This window comes from Oryzias latipes, chromosome 11, assembly GCF_002234675.1.
Source record: "Oryzias latipes chromosome 11, ASM223467v1".
In the NCBI taxonomy this organism is placed as follows: domain Eukaryota; kingdom Metazoa; phylum Chordata; class Actinopteri; order Beloniformes; family Adrianichthyidae; genus Oryzias; species Oryzias latipes.
The window spans coordinates 2,791,039-2,807,267 of NC_019869.2; the positions used below are offsets into that span (position 1 = coordinate 2,791,039).

General features: G+C 36.4%; 2 protein-coding genes across 3 annotated transcripts in view; both read left to right on the top strand.

Annotated features, from left to right (window-relative positions):
* The window catches only part of LOC101174441 (zinc fingers and homeoboxes protein 2), a 146,711-nt gene that overhangs the window by 109,824 nt on the left and 20,658 nt on the right, over nucleotides 1–16,229 (top strand). The gene's annotated exons all lie outside the window — the stretch shown is intronic.
* LOC111948251 lies at nucleotides 1,429–8,186 on the top strand. 2 transcript variants are annotated; one of them, XM_023960311.1, is made up of 8 exons: nucleotides 1,429–1,511; nucleotides 2,188–2,300; nucleotides 2,957–3,058; nucleotides 3,718–3,819; nucleotides 4,477–4,578; nucleotides 6,463–6,564; nucleotides 7,231–7,320; nucleotides 7,549–8,186. In XM_023960311.1, exons 2-8 carry the CDS (start codon nucleotides 2,196–2,198, stop codon nucleotides 7,678–7,680), a joined length of 735 nt encoding a protein of 244 aa, XP_023816079.1. In that variant the 5' UTR covers nucleotides 1,429–1,511; nucleotides 2,188–2,195; the 3' UTR covers nucleotides 7,681–8,186. The 2 variants fall into 2 exon arrangements, with proteins under 2 accessions (XP_023816079.1, XP_023816077.1); XM_023960309.1 differs by lacking the exon at nucleotides 1,429–1,511 and having other exon boundaries at nucleotides 1,796–2,300.

Consider the following 16,229-nt stretch of genomic DNA (forward strand, 5'->3'; position numbering starts at 1 on the left):
GAAGCATTGACTGTATATGATAATGGCAGAGAAGCTTAGATGAAATACATCAATAAAATAATTAACAAGACTGGTCTAATTAAGTGTAAACCTTCATTAGCCAAATGTTGCTCCAAATTTTACTCCTCCATCAGTAAATTTGGACGTATTTGGTGCCTAGCAAGTTTTAACTTTGGACCCGGCACACATTCCTTTACCCTTGGAGTGTTTTTCTTCTTTCTAAACTGGACGCTCAACTTTTGATCTTTTGTCCATTTTCCAAAAACCTAAAATAGACTTTTAAATCTCTCAAACATCCAGACTTAAGATGAGTGAGGTGATGGAAACAAATTCCCTTTGATGCAGACTTCTTTTTGCTCTTTCTCTTTTCATAAAATCCAGTTAAGCCAATATAGAATATACATTTTATGGATGACAACTATTTTTTATTAGGAACCAGCTGTTGGTTTGTTGCAGGTTCTTGAATCATAAGCAGTGAGTCTCAGCCCCTCCCCCGCCTCTCTACTTGTTCATGTCCTCTGCAGCTGCGAGTCGTTTTCCTACTTGCAACCCCCCATGCGCTCCTCCAGTGTACTCTACACAGAGAGGGCTAAACACAGTTGTCGTAGCAGAAAGGTGACAGGATAGTAGGGGTGCCCTAGCACAAATGAAGTTAATTTTACGTGGAAATGGGTGGTTTTAGTGTAGAAAACTGCAGGGGTTGGGGACTGTCAATTATTTTTTTTTTTTTTTTTTGGGTGCCCGTGTTCCCACAACAAGATTACCACTGACTGTCTTTTTGGAAGAACTTTCCATCCCATTACAGTCTCTTGTCCACAACCGAAGACACACCCCCTCCGCGCATTCACGCTGCTCTCCTCCTCCTGCCCACTCACACATACCAACAGTGATAAAGGCACCACAACAATCTTAAAACATAATAGTTATTTTATAAAACCACAGAGAGCTGCAGCACAGAGATGAAATAGCAACCTGTGGCTCCGGAGCCACAGGTTGAGCAAGAATTGCAATTTGCCACAACACAAATGTTCAACGCCCATCCTTTCTCGCACATCTAACCCTAACCGGATCAGGGAGGGCAAGGGCAGCAGAAGAGGATATGGGAGACTTTGGCACAGTCATTTCAGTAGCTATGTCACGAGTCTGAGCATTTTAAAGCATCTGGTTTAGATCTGCTCCTGATCCAATGCAATTTTAATTAGGAAAAACGTACAAACTTATCTTTATTCATGTATTATTTTATGTGTCCTTTATTATGAAAAACATTTCTACAAGAACATGTTAAAAAACACAAAAACAAGATTTTCATTTGCGTGGATCTTTTAATATTTGTATAGGGAGCCAGGTGGACCTCTCAAGAGCTAAATGCTGAAAGTGTGTATATTCTACCCAATGAGAACTCATTTACATGATTAAGTCATCACATGTACACCACGCCCACTTCTTGGACCTCTTACAGGCATGATTGCCTAAGCTTGGAGAAAAGGCCTTGGTAGCAAGCAAAGTAACAGGTAGGTTTTTTCTTTTTTTGGTGGGGTGTTGATGTTTCTTAAGTCTGTCTCTGCCTCTGTTTTTTTGCAATGACAACTACATGCACTCAGAATCAAATGCAAGAACGTTCACATAAAGGAAATACAGTAGTTAACATTGAGCACATGTTGCTAATGCTAGCGCTAATGCTAGCGCTAATGCTAGCGCTAATGCTAAAATAGCAGTACATCATGACTGAGACCTGAAAGTTTTAAAAAGAGAATCCATGAAGCCTGAAGCCCTCACTGCTCTAGCCTAACTGCATATTGGCTGATAGTGTCATATTTAGCTCTGCAGCAAAGATTAAAATGTTCATGAGGGATTTTCCTGTGGTAGCTATGGGACAGGTGTTAAATTTGTACTTGAAGGAACTGACTTTATTTCCATGCGCATAGTTCAGCATGTATAAAAGAAATTAAGGCTTAATGTTATAAAAAAAAGGTTTTCTTGATTTCTTTGTTATTCAATATAACCCTATTTTTTTTATACACAAATATAAATATTTGTACTTTTCTTACAGTCTCATCCTGAACATTACCAAATTTTATGCATGCACTGTTATAATATTGATTTTATTTAAAGATATTTGAATACATAAATTTACTTATACATAAGTGTGATCAACAAAAACTTATGACTTTACATTTGTTGTGATAGAGCCAAAAATGGAAAGAAAAAAACAAAAGATAAGAAAGAAAAAACCAAGGATTCAAACAACACCTGATCATACATCAAGTCATGTCTCGGCCCCTGAAGAGTTGACAACAGAGGTAAGATGGACAGTATGTGTTGAAGTCATTTTTGTTAGTAGTTAGTAGCTGCAACTTTTTGTTTTCAAAGAAAAGAGTTGATATAGTAAGCAATGACTGACATTAATTTAGTGTAATAATACTGTACTTTAGTAATCTTTAGTAGAGGTTGTGTATTTTGTAGTTATTACATGTATTTTTATTTAAATTCCTTTATTTTTGCACTTGATGCCATACACACAAATTACAAACTTAAACTGTGTGGGGTCTTTTTGTGAAAACCTTCCCCCAACTTTTTCCTGACTGGCTTGACTTTTACACACACAAGTTTCTAGCTGCTCTTTATGGGGCCCTCCCGTCTGCTAATTACCTTTTGTCTTGGTTTTTAACTCTAAGGTTAACATGTCTTCTTAGAACTTCATGGATTCTCTTCTTAACACTGTCTCTTCATCATCTGTTTGGTTTTACAGACTTTTCTTAACTCTTTTTCAGAGTATTTTCATGGAAACGCTTTTTAAATGCACACTATTCCTTTAAAAAATGCTATATTGTCATATTAAATGTTCTTAGACTATGTATCTAGCCTTAATTATAAAGTGTTTACAAAAACTTTTGTATTAAGGTAAAGTCATGCAACTATAAAGTGCTTAGTCTCTGTTTCCCTTTTTGTTCTGTAGGTGGTGGCACTCAAACATGGAGACACCAGAACTGGGGCAAAGAAACTTTCACCTGATCAAACATCAAGTCATGTCTTGGCCTGTCAAAAAATGACAACAGAGGTAAGGTGGACAATACTTGTTGTAATCATTTGCACTAGTAATCATACTGCAACTTGGAAATGTTTTCACAGAAAAGAGTTGACATAGTTAGCAATGACTGACATTCATATAGTGTAGTAATACTGTACTTAAGTAACCTTTGGTAGAGGTTTTGTATTTTGCAGTTACTGGATGTATTTTTATTTAAATTCCTTTATTTTTGCAGTTGATGCCTTACACACAAATTACAAACCCTAACTTTGTGGGGTCTTTTTGTGAAAACCTTCCCACAACTTTTTCCTGACTGGCTTGACTTTTACACACACACAAGTTTCTAGCTGCTCTTTATGGGGCCCTCCCGTCTGCTAATTACCTTTTGTCTTGGTGTTATCTCTAAAGTTAACATGTCTTCTTAGAATTTTATGGATTCTCTTCTTAAAACTGTCTCTTCATCATCTGTTTGGTTTCACAGACTTTTCTTAACTCTTTTTCAGAGTATTTTCATGAAAACGCTTTTTTAATGCACACTATTCCTTTAAAAAAATGCTATATTGTCATATTAAATGTTCTTAGACTATGTATCTAGCCTTAATTATAAAGTGTTTACAAAAACTTTTGTATTAAGGTAAAGTCATGCAACTATAAAGTGCTTAGTCTCTGTTTCCCTTTTTGTTCTGTAGGGGTTGGCACTCAAGCCTGGAGACACCAGACCTGGGGCAAAGAAACTTTCACCTGATAAAAAAGCTAGTTATGTCTTGGCCCATCAAAAAAAGGCAACAGAGGTAAGACGGACAGTACTTGTTGTATTCATTTGTGTTAGTAGTTAGTAGCTGAAACTTAGCAATGTTTTCAAAGAAGAGTTGACATAGTTAGCAATGACTGACATTCATATCGTGTAGTAATACTGTACTTAAGTAACCTTTAGTAGAAGTTTTGTATTTTGCAGTTACTGCGTGTATTTTTATTTAAATTTCTTTATTTTTTTACTTGATGCCTTACACACAAATTACAAACCCGAGCTTTGTGGGGTCCTTTTGTGAAAACCTTCCCCCAACCTTTTCCTGACTGGCTTGACTTTTACACACACAAGTTTCTAGCTGCTCTTTGTGGGGCCCTCCCGTCTGCTAGTTGTCTTTTGTCTTGGTGTTATCTCTAAAGTTAACATGTCTTTCTTAGAATTTCATGGATTCTCTTCTTAAAACTGTCTACTCATCCTCTGTTTGGTTTTACAGACTTTTCTTAACTCTTTTTTAGAGAATTTTCATAGAAACACTTTTTCAATGCACACTTTTCCTTTAAAAAAATGCTATATTATCATATTAAACATTCTTAGACTATATATCTAACCTTAATTATAAAGTGTTTACAAAAATGTTAGTATTAAGTTAAAGTCCAGCAACTATAAAGTGCTTAATCCCTGTTTTCCTTTTTTTTTGTAGGTGGTGGTACTCAAACCTGGAGACACCAAACCTGGGGCAAAGAAACTTTCACTTGGTAAAAAACCTAGTCATGTCTTGGCCCGTCAAAAGATGACAACAGAGGTAAGGTGGACAATACTTGTTGTAGTAATTTGTGTTAGTAGTTATTAGGGGTGTCACGATTCTCCAAATCCTCGATTCGATTGCATTTTCGATTCTAAGGTCACGGTTCGATTCGATTCTCGATTTTTACATTTGTTCTTTTTTAAACACAGATTGTCATTTTTTTAAAACTAGACTTTAATGCAATAGAATATCTGACCTTTGTTTGCAATGTAACACACTACACTGTCAAATTTAAAACGTTTATTAACAAAATAATGGAACAATAACTTATATCTTTAGTCAATTAAATTTTTTAAAATAAACTGGCTTCAAGTTTCTATTTTGTAAGTGCAGCCTTCTTCAAAAAAGATGACATTCAAGTTCAAAACAAAACAAACAAAAACAATAAAACAGAGACATGTCCATAGTCTCTGAACAATTAAGTGTCTTAAACTTTTTCTGAACATAAACATGTACCACACTGATAACTACTTTTTATCCCCTGAGAATGATGACTGTATTCTTCCATATTTTTACAAGGTCTGCTCAGACCTTCAATAACTTTCTCTTTTACATTATTGTACACGGAGGGAATCCCCGTAGCTGAGAGGTGCGTTTACTGGGGATTTCGTAGCGGGGCTCTAACACGCTAATTAAATGCCTAAAACCGCAATTTTCGACCACCGAATAAGGTTGCATGTCCCCGCCTATAAATACTCCAACCGCACGCCTAATCGCATTTGCACGAGTTGAGTTGCTTGGAAGTTTAATTCCAAATGAAGACGGAAGAGTAGTTTGTGTAGTTGTTGGTTTACAGATGAATCTATGTTTTTGTTGTGCCTGCGTGATGCCCTGCATGTTAGTCGTGCTGTCCGTGAGAGAATACGGCACAAGCACATACAGCGCAGCTTGCAAACTGTTTTATTTATTTTTTTGTCGACAACGGGAAGGTTGTCAACATAACTCACTGGAAATCCAAAATACCTCCACACCAGCGACTTCGGTGAAAGAGGAGGAAATTAAAGTTCTGTCGATGGGTCTCCTGCATCTACAGTTACCATGCTATCTTTTGAGTGGCTGTTAGAGGAGGTTGACTCGCAGCACTTCTTTTTTTTTCTTTTTTAAACTTTATTAACAAATAGACTCGCAGTACTTTTTCCGCTTGGCAAGAAACCAGACGCAGCATGGGGGCGGGGCAGCATCGACGATTCCATTTTTTCATTCGAAGTTAGAGACTGTGACTTAATTTCGATCGATTTCGATTTAAAGTCGGAATCGTGACACCCCTAGTAGTTATACTGCAACTTGGCAATGTTTTCAAAGAAAAGTGATGATATTTTCAACAATGACTCAATTAAATTTAGTGTAGTAATACTGTACTTTAGTAACCTTTAGTAGAGGTTGTGTATTTTGCAGTCATTGCATGTATTTTTATTTACATTCTTTTATGTTTACACATACACACAAGTTACAAACCTGAACTTTATGGGGTCCTTTTGTGAAAACCTCCCCCCAACTTTTTCCTGACAGGCTTGACTTTTACACACACAAGTTTCTAGCTGCTCTTTATGGGGCCCTCCCGTCTGCTAATGATCTTTTATCTTGGTGTTATCTCTAAAGTTAACATGTGTTTCTTAGAACTTCATGGATTCTCTTCTAAAAATTGTTTATTTTTTATCTGTTTGGTTTCACAGACTTTTCTTAACTCTTTTTCAGAGTATTTTCATAGAAACGCTTTTTCAATGCACGCAATTCCTTTAAAAAATGCTATATTATCATATTAAACGTTTTTGGACTACATATCTAACCTAATTTATAAAGTGTTTACAAAAACTTTTGTATTATGGTAAAGTCAGGCAACTATAAAGTGCTTAATCTCTGTTTTCGTTTTTTTTTCTATAGGTCGTGGCACCTGAACCTGGAGACACCAGACCTTGGGCAAAGAAACTTTCACCTGATCAAACATCAAGTGAATTCTCGGCCCGTCAAAAAATGACAACAGAGGTAAGGTGGAAAATACTTGTTATAGTCATTTGTGTTATTACTTATAATACAACTTGGCAATGTTTTAAAAGAAAAGTGATGATGTTTTTAACAATGACTCAATCAAATTTAGTGTAGTAATACTGTAGTTCAGTAACCTTTAGTAGAGGTTGTATATTTCGCAGTCATTGCATGTGTTTTTATTTACTATCCTTTATTTTTGCACTTGATGCCTTACACACAAATTACAAACCTGAACTTTGTGGGGTCCTTTTGTGAAAACCTCCACCCAACTTTTTCCTGACTGGCGTGACTTTTACACACACAAGTTTCTAGCTACTCTTTATGGGGCCCTCCCGTCTGCTAATGATCTTTTATCTTGGTGTTACCTCTAAAGTTGACATGTCTTTCTTAGAACTTTATGGATTCACTTCTTAAAACTGTCTCATCATTCTCTGTTTGGTTTCACAGACTTTTCTTAACTCTTTTTCAGAGTATTTTCATAAGAACGCTTTTTCAATGCACCCAATTCCTTTACAAAAATGCTATATTTTCATATTAAATGTTCCTAGACTACATATTTAGCCTTAATTCTAAAGTGTTTACAAAAACTTTTGTATTAAGGTAAAGTCATGCAATTACAAGGTGATTGATCTCTGTTTTCATTTTTTTTTTTTTTTACTATAGGTGGTGGCACTCAAACCAGGAGACACCAGACATAAGACAAAGAAACTTTCACCTGATCAAACATCAAGTCATGTCTTGGCCCGCCAAAAAGTACGTTTTTTGTCAAAAAAAACTATTTAAAAAAATGCTTTTCAATGCACGCAATTCCTTAAAAAATGCTATTTTGTCACATTAAACATTCTTGGACTTAAAATCTAGACTTAATTATAAAGTTTTTCCAAAACCTTTGTATTAAGGTAAAATCAGGTCACTATAGACAGTCACTATAGTTAGTCACCATAAGGTTCTTAATCTCCTTTTCCTTTTTTTTTTCTATAGGTGGTGGCATTCAAAGCTGAAGACACCAGACCTGAGGCACAGAAACAATATTATTACACTTGGGTTTTTATATTATTCTTATTATTTTTAAGTATATTTTTTATACTTATTATTTTCTTTAAAAATTACTAATCTTGTATGAGTTACTGTAAATAACGATGTAAAAATCTGGCTATAAAGTAACTGTTAAAATGTTTGGTTAAAGTTTGTTTAGAAATACACATAAGGCTGCAAGCAAGTGGAAAGTAAGGAAATGTATGCTATGTGTTTCTGACAGTTTGCCTTTACAGCTGGTCTTAAAGGAACAATAAATCTAATTAAGAAACAAAAAAAAACGATTTTGGACCCTATATAGATACAAAACCTAAGAATATTTGTGTATGCAGCAAGTGGACCTCACAACAACTGAATGTTGGAAATGAACCCCATAAGTGACCAAAAAACTAACATAAACTTTTTAACATTCAAATTCGTTTAAACAAAAATGTTTTTTATGTTTGGTATTTTTTTATAGTGCTTCCTGATTTTTTTCACACCTCTAGCACCTTTACAAATGGTGGACCCCACAACTTGCTAAAAAACTGTTGGGCCCCTCAAAGGGGGAATGCAAGTATGTGTGTGTGTGTGTGTGTGTGTGTGTGTGGGTGTGTGTGTGTGTGTGTGTGTGTGTGTGTGTGTGTGTGTGTGTGTGTGTGTGTGTGTGTGTGTGTGTGTGTGTGTGTTAACATTTTTGAATAGAAAAATCCTTAAAACAACAATTGTCTTAAACAAAAAGTTTTTTTTTTTTTTAATGTGGCTTGTCAATGATCTTGACCACTCACTTCTTTTTAAAGTTTACTTTAATATGACTCCATGACTGAATTATTCAAGTTTCTTGTAGATGTTAGATGCAGCATCACACCCTTTTCCTGGCTTTTTCATTTGTTTTAATGTCAGCACAATGAGAGCTGAAATTTAAGTTGATTTGAGAACAAAATTCAATTGGCATCCGCGGTTCATGCAGGCAGAGACGGTGGACAATTCAGATTTCACATATTTCATTTTTTTTTTAATATATCCTAAATTATACTCTTACTGAGACAATTTTAAGAGGCAGACTGTGGGTGTATTTAAAACGTCTTTGTAATGTAAAATGTCATTTTTTTGCATCTTAAAATTTCACATTTTCCACTTCACAATAAGAGCCTCAGCTTAATATTTGTCACTACTTCATTTTTCTGTTACTTTTTAAGTTAACTATATACATATTTTACAATAAAAAATATGGAGATAGCAGAACATTTTGACAGTACGTATAAATTATTATTTATGCTTGCAACTTGTCCAGAAACCCGAGTGAATGATTTATTTTTTCTTTTTCTTTTTTTATCGGGAAGGCTCATGTTGTTTTGACAGCAACTCATGAATCTATATAATATTCTATGTAAATCACCCATGACATTAGGAGCGCCAAAAATATATATTTTATTTATTGAAAAAGTTTTTAAGTTGCTCAAAAAAATTCAAGGAAAGTATTTTTCATGCACACAAGTGGGATTTGTTGTTCCAGACGTTGACCCTGGAAGTTTTCAGCTCAGAGGAACGTTACTAACTTGCATAATGTTGTTTTTTTCACTTCTGCTTCTGTCATTTTTAGTGATTTTATTTTGCCACTACAGTCCATCAACTTTCCTTTATGAAAAATAAAAGCACTTTGTTTGTTCTTTAAATGGAGGAGTACGTAGAATACCCTGTATAGACCTACTGCAATGAAAATTGTGTTTTGGATGTTTTTATTGTGTTTTTTGAGATTTTTTTTTTTTATCCAAAAAAATGTACCTAAAATTGCAATTCTGAGTATTTCTTTCTTTAAAACATTCTGAATCTGGATGACGTTTGAAGCGTATTTTTGACGTTTAAAAAATAACAAAAACGGTGGCAGCCGCTGGCTCCCTGCTCCGCTCCATTCTGATGCTTTCACTTGTAGTTGGGGGTTAGGATGGGGTGTGAGGGGCTGTAAGCCAGCGGGAGGGCTACGAGAAGGGGAAGAGGGGTTGGGGTTGCTCCATGCCTGTTGTCCCGCCTTCAACTCAGAGGTGAATTTCCAATTATTTATTTTTTTTGGGCTAAAAAACTAATAATCATAATTTTAAAAAACACTGATAATTCATTTAAAATAGCTCTTAAGATGATCTGAGTGGGTCTTTAAATCCTATTGTAATCAGGTAAAACATTAAATAAATCTGCTTTCCCTCCAAAACTAAACTAAAAGGGACAAATCTGATCTAAAAAGAAGAAAACACACACAAAAAAAAAAAATTGTGATTGGCTAAATTCTGTTATGAGCTATTGTAAACCTTGACCTTCAGAGCATTAAGTGTCAAATGAGAAGAACAGATTATTTGTTTCTATGATTAAAATAAGATAAATATTAAAAAAAAAAAAAAAAAGAAAAGAAAACACTTTTTTTTCAAGGAAAAAATCCAAAGCTGTTCATCATACAGACTACTTTGTAAATGTGTTGAAGGAGAATTAGTGATCTGCAAACGTTCTACTATCAGACCAATAAAGGTCCCAAAAAATGCTTCAGCGAAAAGAAAAGTGATGGCACTCGCTGTTTATTTCTAATATAATTTAGTAAATTTGTTTGTTAATTGAAACTTTTAATAAAATTTCTTATTAAATGAGAACAAACGAGAAGTAGCAGAGAGGCAACAGAATTAAATCAAAAAGTTGAAGCCTTTCTTTGCCATGTGATTAAAAACCCATTCATTTAAATGATGTCAGTTTTGGTGAGAGGTTTCAAGCGTAGAGTGCCACAGTTGTTTTTTTAAATGATCATCCATAGTATCAATGCAATGGGGATACGGTGATTAAAAAAAGGGAATGAATATGTTCCTCGTTAGCTCACAGAACCAACAAATTCATGTTTTAGGTAGATTTAGCTAAAAACTTGCAGCAAAAGACAAACCATTTTTCTGTTTCAATCCAAAACTGTTTTTTTTTTTAATTTTATCCTTGGTTTGCAACTTCAGGGACAAATTTAAAAGATGCAAAAGCTCAAAAGTTAGAGCAAAAAATTGTAAAATTAAAAAAGAAAAAAGATTGTAAGATTATCTCCTATAGCTTTCTTCAGCAGTAAAGCCCACATTCAAAAGAGACGCGTCTCAATTAGACAATAGCAACTTGCTTACTCTGCATTAAGATTTGAAACCTATAGCAATTTTTAAATCTCTTTTTTTTATATATATATATATTTTATTTTTGAGGTTTCATGAACCTCCAGCAGAGGAGAATCAAAGCTTTACCACAGCACCCTTACAAGACGTCATCACACTTTTCTTTATAGAAAAAAATGGTTTTAGTGATGCAAAGATCTCCACGTTTTGCAACTCCACGTCAAAAACGGCGAATTCATAGATAATTCTGCTGACACGCTTTTCATTGAGGCATTGATGCAACCTATAGAGAGGAAAATCTGCTTAATCTGATGAGTGACAGCTCAATAGTTACCCAGCCAGCAGGTGGAAGAGAGCCAAGATGTTTTTGACGTCAATGACTTACTCTTGAAGCTAAGCGGCTGGACGGCTCAATTGGTTGGGTAAAGGACCCAACTCATCCGTTGTGACACACCTGTGTGTAAAGTTTGTTCTCTGCATTTGAGCCATTCTATGGAGGAGCGCCGAGTTGCAATCACAGCTGCTCCATTTGGTGGTTTAACACCCCATCCAAGCCTTTGGTATGACCCAACCAGGGATTGGAACCCACAACCTTCCATTCACGACCGTTCACTTGGCCTCCATGATAGATTTTGGTAGAAAATGGCAGTCTCTTACAATCTGAGTCAAATAAAGTTCTCTTTTTTTCACATGGCCTCTTCTATTTAAACAGTTGGGAATTTGATCAAACGTGTTTTTTTTCTTTAAATACATGCTGATGGTTTTACAGTAATTGCTGTAACTCAGACGGCAGGACCTTTGTGGCCATTTATCCTCACACAATTGTTAAAAGATGGCATTGCATCGTAGAGAAGAACGTTCCTATTGGTTTTAGTGACATTTTCACATTTGAAAAAAAGCCAATACATTGGTTTATTCTAACGGACTCAACTGGTTGATTATTCTTGTCAGATGAAAACTACCATTTTCTTTCTTGTCAGAATAACCTGAAGTGAAAGCAGTTCTGGTGTCCATGCAGGCCGTTGCACTGAATTGTTATGTAACACCGGGGAGATTTGGATCACTATAAGCATAAGAGAAGCGTCTGGAAATAGCCTGGCACTCTCACAAGAGCTGGGTCATACTACCAGCTGTGTTAATGATGCATTAGCACCACGAGGTGCCCACACAAAGCATCCTTTGATCAATCATTTAGTGTTTACACAGACTTACATTCATACGCGCACACACATGTGTGGCAGGCACTTCTCGTTTTTTTTTATTGAGGTTTTTTTTTGCTTTATAATCACTGTGCGCCTGAGGAGTCGGGTCACGAGGACCTGGAAAGCCGAACACTTTTAGTTTCTGAGCAACACTGATCTTAAAAGAAGGCGACCGCGATACTTTCAGTTCCTGGTTTGGTCCCGGGCGATTCTTGCTGTGGATTCACGAGCGCGTTGCTGTTCTGCCTTCTAGCCATGCTGTGCATCAGGGTTGTGAGAGTGGTGGAAAGGATCCATTGTTTTGCTCGCATAGAGATAATAAAAGATGCTAACATGTCCAGGGAACACCATGCTTTCGCCCTAAGAGAGCTAAACTCCAGCGACCCCTGTTACTGTTGTCGGGACAAAGAGGCTATACATAATGGCTGGTTGGGTAAATATATCAGATGTTTAAAGTTTTAATTCATCTCTGGGTCATTTGGATTTGTTATCATTATCTGATATGGACTAGATTTGGTACATATGCTAAAGTTATGAAAGGACACGTTTGACTTGACTTTAGACGTTCACACACTGGACGCTCAACCTCTGATGTCACCCAAAAGATTTTGAACACATAAAGTTTGAGGTGAATAGAGGCACAGTGACCAAAATAAAGTTAGTTTTACGGAGTCCACCTGCTGGTCCCCCCACCCGCTGATCCAAAACCAGACCTGTAACATAAATAAAACGACAGAAATGGATTTAATATTCCAAATGCATAATGAAATAAAAGAAAGGAGTGAAGATATAGAAAAAACTGTTGACATCACGCTGCACACGTTTTTTGGGGAAATTGTAAAGAAATAAACTTTTCAACCCAGAAGTCAGTGGGAATTTGCTTTGAAATAGCCTCCAGTGGCTTTTTCAAAACCTTTGACTTCAAATTGTTGTGGGTTTCCTTCAAATTTAGGGACAAAATGTGGAGTTAGGCTCTAGGATCTTGTGGGGTAGAAGACTGTATTGATCTTTGCAAACTTACCTTTTTGGGTAAAATAGTAGTATAAAGTTAAATAAATAAAATCTGAATTTTCCTGTAAATGTTGACTTGTACGTTGGCTTCTGAGAAACACAATATTCTACTCTGCATATTTGCTCCCCTATGAGGACTAGATACAAAAAAAGATATAAAAAAAAACAATATACAGATAATGTGTCGACACACAAATACTCACACGCAACGAATTTTGGAAAAGAAAGCCACATTCTGCATTCTGTGGAAGAGAGTTAATGTATGGTCAAAGAGTGGCGTGTTACGCAATGACACAAAGTTTTGCTAATTCAATTCAATTTCAATTGAATTTTATTGATGTAGCCCAAAATCACAACACCAGTCGTCTCAATGGGCTTTGTACCGGTAATGGTACGGTAGACATAAAACCATGAAGACATGGAATTACAAATTCTAAACTGAACTAAATGGTTAAACGGGTTTGTCTTAAAGAGCTCCTTCATTTTCTCTTTGTCGTCCTTGGCGATGTTCACTCCTTTGCCCATTTCTCCTGGACGTGCATCAATAATCTTGCAAGTTTTTTGAAAATATCAGCATTGTGGAGGTATTTTAAATGGATTGAGAGCAACAAAAGAACTGTTTGCAGCGAATGTGCAGGGAAAAATGTCTACCATTTGATCGTGGCTATTTATGCAATATTTAGAAAAATAATTTTAAAAAAAAACGTAACATCCACATTTGATATTTAGTGATCAATTGGTATTCAGCCAAACGATTTTGCTGCTTTGGCCACACATTTTCGGTACATCCCTAATATAAGGACTGTATCATTGAATTAGGTCAATGAAAATACTATTGTGACAGGAGGTTAACTTTAAATCATGTGTATATTTACACTGAACAAAAAAAACAAACCTTTGGGATTCTGAACGGTGGAAAATGAAGCCTGAAGTGGGACGGGAACATGAACTGGAATTTGCTCCGCCTGATTCAACATTATGCTGAAAATGGTCCAAGAGGTTTGCTGGGTCCACCCATTTTCTCAGTCAAAAAGACACGCCCCCAAAATGCCAAACTGCTTCCCCAGTTTGTTGTGAGTAAAAAACCAAGCAAAGAATTGATGCCAAACTTCATATACATGTATTTTTCTGTAAAATCTGGCTTTTTAAAGTGGAAGTCAAAGATTTATTGTACTGACTGACACTAGCCTTTAGTGGTCATTTGAGGAACTCCAACTTCCTGGTTTGTATCAAACCTGGTAACAGAAAAAGGCTTGCTTGGGTTTTTCTGGCAGCCACAGTGGAAGTACTTTATTAGACATCTTTAAGTTTCTTTGTACCTCATTTACAGGATCAAAACTACTCTGCCACCACATTTCAAACTTATATTCATATAAGTCTAAAGTGCTTTTTAGGAGTGAAAACAACTTAAAAGAAAACCTCCGGCTGATTCTCCATTCGGTGCCCTCTGAGGGAAACTGAAGCTTGTCAACTTCCCCCTAGCACTCGCCCCCTCCTGTTTGCCCTTGTTCCACTAAACGTCTTTAACCCCTCCCATTAGCAGACTTGGCTCCTTCCAATCTGCTTCTCATCCTCCTAATTTGTCATTTCATTCCCCAGGATATCTCCTCATTACCTTCCTTTTCATCTCTGTTGCTCCGTAGCTTCGCCGACACCCTTTTGTGCCCTCTGTTTTGTTCCTTCACTGTCGTCTGATAGATGGTTAGATGCAGTCTGTGGTTAAAACTGATGGATTTCTTTGTCCTTGATGGAGGAGAAAATCGGATCTTTTTCCTGCCTGGAACCTGCGGTGAACGCGGGTTCACCTCGCTGATCCGCTCAGATTACTTTGGTGTCACTTTCCGTGTTACAGTTCTGGTTCCATATCCTGGTCTGGAGTTATTTGTGTTGGTCTTTCAAAAGCCTCAAAAACCTCTTCCAGTTGTTTTAGTCTGAATGTACAGAAAGTTTCATCTTCCCTTAACTAATACCCACCTCTAATATCTGTCAGTTAGATGATTTAACGTAAGCAATAAACACCAAATCACCCATCATTGTTTGCACTGCTGCAGTTTTATTATTTCCTCTGTAATTAGGGTGCTACTATGCTCCACGCAATCCCCTGCACACAAATACTTTACAAGTAATTACAAGGATCCATGGAGGAGAGCTGAGCCCGAGAAAATGGGATGCAGCCAAGCAGCGTCTGACTCCCAGCGTCAGAAGTTGGCCCGTAGTTCTCAAGGCCGATGCAATGATGCAGCAAAACACCACACTGGATTTGTTTTTGGGTTTTTTCCATCTCTCTTGCTGGAGCTGGCAGCTGCATCTCTTTTCTCAACAAAAAAAAGCAAAAAGCAAAACTGCCTGCTTGAAATAAATGCTTTTGCCTGCAGCTCCGTCTCTTTTCTTGTGTTTTTGATCTTTCAAACTTTAACCGTAATCGTCTTTTCTGGCTGGAATCTCTAATTCAGGCTTTCTTCATGTTGACCTCTGTTTGATTAATCCACAGATCCAACAGACACATCACTCCAACTTTTGGGCTTTGTCCGCAGCTCGATCTGTTTATTTGTAAAAGGTTTTTGATGACAACTCCATATGTTATTGCTAAAAAAATATATATTACAAGTCTAAAATTCAATTTTAAGGTAGATTAGTTACATTTTTATAGACCAAAATTTAGTTGGTTTACAGAATAAATGCTGTTCTATTTGGAATTCAACTGAAGTGAAATAAATATATTTATATACAAACTTTTTTTAAATAGTGATATAACGCAGGCTCCATAACAATCTCAAATACAGTAAACTTAAAGTAAATTAACTTTATTTATTTATTTGTCAGTATGGTGCATTAAAATGTCAAAATTAAAAACCTCAAAACATTAAAAACAACACTAAAAGTGTAAATAAGTGTCATTAAAACATAAAAATCTCAAGATAAAATCAACAGCAAACAATAAAAACAACACCAGCAAAGCAGAGTCTCATGCTGTGTTTTTTTTTTCAAATGGACAGCGCCTGCCAAAGCTCAGGGCTAACGCTCGTCCCCCTCTGAGCTTCCTCTCTGACCTCAGTACCTCCAGCAGCAGCCGATCAGCTGATTTGACGTACCGGGTTGGGGTGAAGGGACAGAGAAGCTCAGAGTGGTACGGCGGTGCACGAATATTTAAAGATTTTCAAAGATAAAAGAATCTTAACTCTAAAATTCAAAGGCTGCCAGTAAAGGGGACCCTGGATGGGGGTGACATGGTCCCTCTTACGCGCCCCAACCAGAACCTGAGCAGCAGCGTTCTGGACCAGCTGGAGATGTGAAAGGGATCTTCAATTTT